At 39.6% G+C, this 6,675-nt stretch overlaps 1 protein-coding gene across 1 annotated transcript; it reads right to left on the bottom strand.

The window, feature by feature from the left end:
• Positions 1–2,155: 2,155 nt before the first annotated feature.
• On the bottom strand, positions 2,156–4,240 carry LOC135155785 (uncharacterized). The gene has a single exon (XM_064106026.1). It carries the CDS (start codon positions 4,238–4,240, stop codon positions 2,156–2,158), a length of 2,085 nt encoding a protein of 694 aa, XP_063962096.1.
• Positions 4,241–6,675: the final 2,435 nt, after the last annotated feature.

The following is a 6,675-nucleotide window of genomic DNA, read 5'->3' as shown; positions in this document are numbered from 1 at the left end:
GCAGATTTTTTTAAAAACATTTTAATTATATTTGGGGAGGAAGAGATCATCATCATCATCATCATCTGTTAAAGTACAGTCCACCAGGTTGGTGTATCATCGTACTTGTAGAATTATGCAGGAGTATGTACAGTGCTGTGGAATATCTATTCTACGTACACGTGAGATCTATATCAAGACTATTCTGTTGGAGGACTGAGACCTCCAAATTTTGAGGTCTTTGATATGAACCAACGAATAATGTGGATTAAACGTTTGCTAGACGGAGGGAAAAGTTCGGGTTGGAAAGCAACCTTCGAATATTTTTTTAGCTCTTTAGGTGGTCGAATCATAATTTCTGTGTGATTATGATACGAGTAAAATGAATTTGAAACGTATACCATTATTTTACATAGATATGCTGAAGGCATGGCGCGAATTGGATAAGTGTAGATATTTTGGAGGGAAAAGTAATCCCATTATTTTTAAGAACACGCATATATGCCTTAATAATATGACCCTTTTTTATATTGAATTATTTCAGAAAGGTATAGTTAAGGTCTCGGATATAATAGTTGGAGATATAATAGTATCCAAAGGTATGACCTAGGATTAGAAAATGAAAGTGTATGGATAGAAATTGAAATACATGGTGCCAAACCAGTGCTTGTTGGCTGTTTTTATAGACCCCCTAACACCGATAGGCTGGCCTCTCTTAAGAACTCACTTCTTCTTCTTCTGTATCCTTCCTCCGCTGTATCGGAGATCCGCAGTTTAATACTGCATTAACATTAGCGTTACATATTTTGACGTGAGAGTAAGGTAGATCGAGAGAGGTGAATCTTATGCAAGAAATTTAAGACAAGTAGGTTGAGGTCGTTTCTGGAGGAATCTGCTAATTCGACGTCAGGAAGAAACAGGACGGAAGCGGTAAATTGTTGAGGTTCTTGATCTTTGAAATGCACAGAAAAATACTGCAGTTCCTCGTCTTCTTTTATGAAGTTTAGAAGGGTTTTCCTGTGTGTGCTAAACGCTGGGCATTCTCCAACAAAATGTACAACACTTTCCAGTTCGGAGTGGCAGAACTTGCAGGACTTTGTGGTACTTTGATTCAGAGAGAATAACCTTCTATTCGTTGGGTATGTACTGCAGGATAATTGAGCTCTGATGGACATAGCTTCCCTCAGGAGAGGGCTGGAGACTTGCTTTGGGTAATAATTCTTTTTATCACGTTGGGTCATGCCCGACCATAGACTTAGAGAAGATTTTTTAGCAATTGCAATTTCAAGGGCAGCATAGTGTTGTTTATAAATTTTTCCCAGTGCTAGCTTCTTCCATACTTTATATGGAATGCGATCTCTAAGGATGTTAGGGAGACTTGGAAGCTCATAACTATTGAGGATTTTTATCCAGCGTCTTACCAAAGGTGTATTGTATGCTATACCATTCAACAGGATTCTTCTCTCAGTGCGTTCGTCTGAAAGGCTTGCATATTGCCCAAGTAAGAGAAGAATTTCATAGTCGATTCGCTTATCCATTGGGAGGATATCGAGCAATAAATAAACAATTTCGTCCGCCGCACTCCTTGGCAAACCAAGCACTCTTTTAAAAAGAAATGTTTGGGCCTTGTTCAAACGGGACAGCATGTAGTTGGTAAGTTGAATAATCTGAATCCCATATAGCATTCTTGGTATGCAGAACATTTTCCAAAGATGAGTACATATTGGTGGCAGCAGGCGTAGAGTTCCTTGCTTAGTTCCAGTGAGAGAGAAGAAGGTGTTATATCCCTTTGAAATGATGTTATTGGTATGGTCAATATTACAATTGCTTTTTACTATGCCAAGGTGTGGGTGCTCTCTGCTTTCCTTGATTGTCATTCCTCCCATTTTCCACTCGACTGAACTTACACTGGTTGATGCTTTTTTGTTTATTACTACTACGGCACTTTTTTGTGGATTAATTTTATATCTCCAATCACAGGAATAAGAGAAGGTGAGATCCAGCATTGATTGGAGTTCTCGGGGGCATGTACTGATTAGAGCAACGTCATCTGCTAGTACTATCACTCCCATGTAGCAACCATTAATAGAGCATCCAAGACAAGCGTTCCTTAGTGATTTGATCAGGCCATCGATGAAGACTGTATATAAGGTGGGAGAGAGCACACTCCCCTGTTTTACACCTTGAAGGATTTGAAAAGGAGAGCTGACTTTTCCTTCCCACATGACTCTACTGGTATACCGTTGTAGAACTCTTCCAGTGTAGATAACAGGGATTCATGGAGGCCTAGGTTTTGAAGCTTAGAAAATAGGCCTTTATGCCAAACGATGTCAAATGCTTTCTGTGCGTCGAGAAGAGCAAGGTATGTTGTACATTTCTTGGCAGAGTTCAGTTGGATTATTAATTCCAGTGAAGATGCAGTAAGGAGGCAAGATTTGCCTTTCTGGAATCCAAATTGTAACTGGTCTGGGACATCATTTATTGCGAGTGGAATTTCTAGTTGAGATTTGATGAGCATTTCCAAAACTTTACCAATTGTTGAAGAAACTGTTATGCCTCGGTAGTTAGAAGGATCTTTTACATCTTTTCCCTTTCCTTTGTGAACTGGGACTATAAGGCCGGACTTCAAAGGTTCAGGAATATACTTTAGGGATATACATCGATTGATGAGGGCGAGAAGTAATTTCCGAGCTATTGGGCCAAGATATATAAGATGCTCAGGAGATATATTATCAGGTCCTGCAGCTTTTTGTTTCTTGAGAGAATTAATAGCTCCATCTAGATCTTTTGAAGTAGAGGGTTGAAGTGGTTGATTCAAATTTTCCTGGAACGGGCGAGTGGGAATAGCTTCATCCAATTCAGGCGGAGAAGAGGCATTCATGTAATCCGGTTTAGCAAGATCTGAGAAATGTGAGTTGAAGCCATCTAAAACTGCCTCTCCTTCATATGTTGTACCCCTATAAGACAGTGTATCAGTGGACCGAGATCCTTTAGTGCTTTTGACAAGCCTATAGAAGAGTTTATCATTGCTACCTTTAGCATCCTCAATTTCTGAAAGGAGATTATTGTGATACATCCGCCGTGCTTGCCTGATGCTACTTCTAAATAGACGTTTTGTATATACATGCTTGATCCAGAGAGGGTCCTTGCCTTTTGGTTTTCCGCTGGCCCTCCAGAGACGCCAGTAATATTGAGATTGTTTATAACATGCCTCTACCTTTTTGGTCCACTCTCTTTTCCCTTTCCTTTTTCTTTTCTGACGGCCCTTCGAGTGTGGTAGAGTTAGTGATACCTTCAACATTTCTTCGCTAAGTTGATCAAGCAGCAGGTCGATTTGAGTCGGATCCAAGCACATTGCAGGAAGATTATAGAAAAGGTTCTTTGATATTTGTTCCATAGGAAGAGTATAGAAAAGGTGTAGCTGGTCAGCACTGCACTGATGCCAAGATATCTTAGGACGAAGTATAGACTTTCCAGATCCTTTAGCTTTGCGATCAGGTATATCATGATCTACTTGATAATTGGCTAAAAGTGGTAGTGAAAATGTCACTTTAACCGGTGTGTGGTCAGAGGTGTTTAAAGGATCGTCATGCTGAATAAGAAGGTCAGAGAAGCAGTTTTCGAGTTTTGCAGGAATTATGAAGTCATCAATGTATGATTGTCGTAAACCATCATCTGATTGGAAGGTGTATAGCTCCTTTTTATTTTGGAGAGATGATAAGTTAATCATGTTCTCACTAATCAGAAATTCCTTTAGAATACGCTTTGTAGGTTTCTTACACGATGCATTTGTCAGATCAGCATTCAGATCTCCACCAAGTATAATCAGGGCCTCTTTATGGGTTGCTTCGATGTGGGATATGGTAGAGAGCATATGATGATACTCAGAAATACTATTGGCATCAACATCACACGGAAAGTATCCATTGCAGATAATTAAATGCGAGTTTGAAGGCTCATAACGTAGATCTGTAATGACTAATCTTTGCGATTGAGATTCTATCTTTGTTGCTTTCCAAGAGCTTGATGTTCTGATGAATGTAGCTACTCCTCCCTTTGCTCTCCTTCTTGGTAGTGGTAATGATGAGTTATTTTGCTGTGATATACTAAAGACTTGGAAGTTATCATTGATATTAGTAAGCTCATTAAGGTCCCAATGGTAAAGCCAGTGTTCTTGAATTAATAGGATATCCAATTCTTCTAAAAGACGTGATATGAAAGCATTGTTAGATTGTGCCCCCCTGCAGTTGAAGGTTCCCATTCTTAGTTGTTTTCCTTGTTGTTTTCTAGTAAGTGGAGGCTTGTGGAGGTTAAGTGCAGTATTTGATGGTGTTGGGCTCTCAGTACTTGGCGAATGACAGGGTCCGTAGTGGATAGGGGTAGTGCCAGAAGATTGATTGTATACATCACTGCCTGATAAGTGTCCTCCATTAGAGTTTTGTGGTCGGCGGTTGAGGCTCGGCCCTGCCGAAAATCCTGTTGTTTTGATGAAGGTGTTAGCTTGGAGGCCTCCTGATTCGGTACTTGGGGGACCGATGATCTATCTTTCGTGGTGCTGTTATCCTGTTGTTTCCTGGGCTGTTGGAATTCAAGGCATTCTTGATGAGATATTGAGCTGAGGGGCCTAGAGGTGTGGTATTGGCTGTTGCTATTTCTTCTTCTCTGAGGTAGATCTGAATCATTAGTATTATGACAAAAGTAACTTTGCTCTTGACCATCTTTAACCTTGTCTGCATAAGATACAAACTGTGCCTGCTTGTCATTTATCTCACTTGCTGTATCCTGTTCAGTTTTTGATGTTACATAGCTTGTTCGGGCTGGCCATTGATCATTATAGTTGACAGCACTTTGCCTTCTTTCATTTGAGTGAAACTTGGAGTTTTGACTCTTCCTATTATTATTATTCATTCCTTTGCTGACATATGGATGGTTTGGTTTCCTTCTGATAAATTCTGGGTGTTTCTTTTTCACACTGAAGGGTGGTTGAGCCTGGATACTAGTATCATAGTTAGGAGCCTTGCCTGAGCTGGTATAGTCAGGTAAGAAGCATTCATCAATCAAAGGAGAAAATGAGTTCCTGGTGGGTATTCTATCTCTTGTATTAGATGTGTTCCTTTTCATCTGACCTTTAGGCTCATTTACGACTCTAGAAGTTGACTTTGAAGTATGTTGCAAGGGAGGATTCCCATTCATCATAAGATCAACTCCTTGTTGTAGGCACTGTGCATACATGAAGTCAAGTTGAAGTTGTAAGTCATACACTGAATCATCCCGATCCTTTACAGCCTTCTCTAATTTATGAATGTAGTGATCTTTCTAGGTAAGGTGAATGCATGTAGATCAGTACAGCAATGTCTGGCTAGGTGGCGACTTTAACCTAGGTGACATCATTTGGGATTCACAAACCGTAAAGCCAGGATCGCAGAAGGCATCAATGTGTCGAGACCTTCTCGATCACTGGCGTAAATCCCGGGGGGATGGGGGGGGGGATATATCCCCCCACTTTTCGAGGAGGGGGGATGGCCTGTACAAACATCCCCCCCCCCCACTTTTTACGAAAGAAATGAAAAAAAAAATCACAAGAGATAATTGTTTTATTGGTGAAAATTCTTCCAAAAATACCGCCTAACAAATAAAATAATATTATTGAATCATAAAATGCAAATAAAGAGCCAGTTCACCATTTCCAAACGAAATACTTCCAATTCATCAATGTTGGGGTCTTTGGGAAGGGATTAAGATGGAATGTCAAAAAATTTTGAATGTAATCTCTAATAAACAATTAAACCATCATGGGGTAAAAAAGATAATAATATTGGAGGGGTATTTGCCATATGGACATACAGTGGCGTAACTACGGGGGACATGGGGGGCACATTCCCCCCCCCCCCCATCGGCTGACCAAAAAAAAAACCGGGGAAAGGGGGAAAAGGAGAAAAGAGGGAGAAAGGAAGAGAAACGTAGTGGGAAAGAAGAAAATATTATTCATTATAATGTTATATTATATTATAATTATGTTAAGTTACATTACATAAGAAACATTTTTATCATAACTTTATGAAACATAATTTGCCCAGGGCCTACGTCTCAATTGTTCCTGGTGCTCGCATTGTCTGTTTAACGAGATATATAATCCTGTTGTACCAAAACATCCCGTTTTCAAGTCAATATAAACCAAATATATTTCCTAGCACTTGAGTTATCATTGTTTTATGTAGTGACATATGCTTTTTTTTTCATGACTCAAAAGTGATTGCCCCATGTTAAGGTCTTCGTATATATGAAACATTTCCTGTCCGTGATTACGTTCACATTTTTCATGGATTGGTGAGATATGTCTGCTCTTCATGAATTCCTAAAATCAGTCCTTAAAATGTCCCTTCTTCTGATCTGAATATCAAAAATTTTCAGCTCGCGCTTCGCGCTCGCATCATTTGGTTAATGAAATACGTATGGTCCTGGTTAATTCCTACAAAGAAAACTTAGAATGCCCCACTTCAGGCTCGCATTGTTAAGCGAGACAGGTACCTATCATGATTACACAAATTTGATTATAATTTCCCTTTTTAGGTGTGAATATAAAAAAATTTCAGCTCGCGCTTCGCGCTCGCATTATTTGATGAGTGAGATACATATCCGTTTAATGACATTGTCCTTAAAATGTCTCTATTAGGTCACTCACTCAGTCATTCAAAA

Source organism: Lytechinus pictus, chromosome 10 (genome assembly GCF_037042905.1).
Source record: "Lytechinus pictus isolate F3 Inbred chromosome 10, Lp3.0, whole genome shotgun sequence".
NCBI lineage: Eukaryota > Metazoa > Echinodermata > Echinoidea > Temnopleuroida > Toxopneustidae > Lytechinus > Lytechinus pictus.
The sequence above is the reverse complement of the archived record's forward strand: the minus strand, read 5'-3'. Positions and strand labels throughout refer to the sequence as shown.

What these genes read in the sequence shown, in the direction of transcription:
- LOC135155785 (XM_064106026.1), bottom strand. Translation starts at nt 4,240, where the DNA reads ATGGGAACCTTCAACTGCAGGGGGGCACAATCTAACAATGCTTTCATA.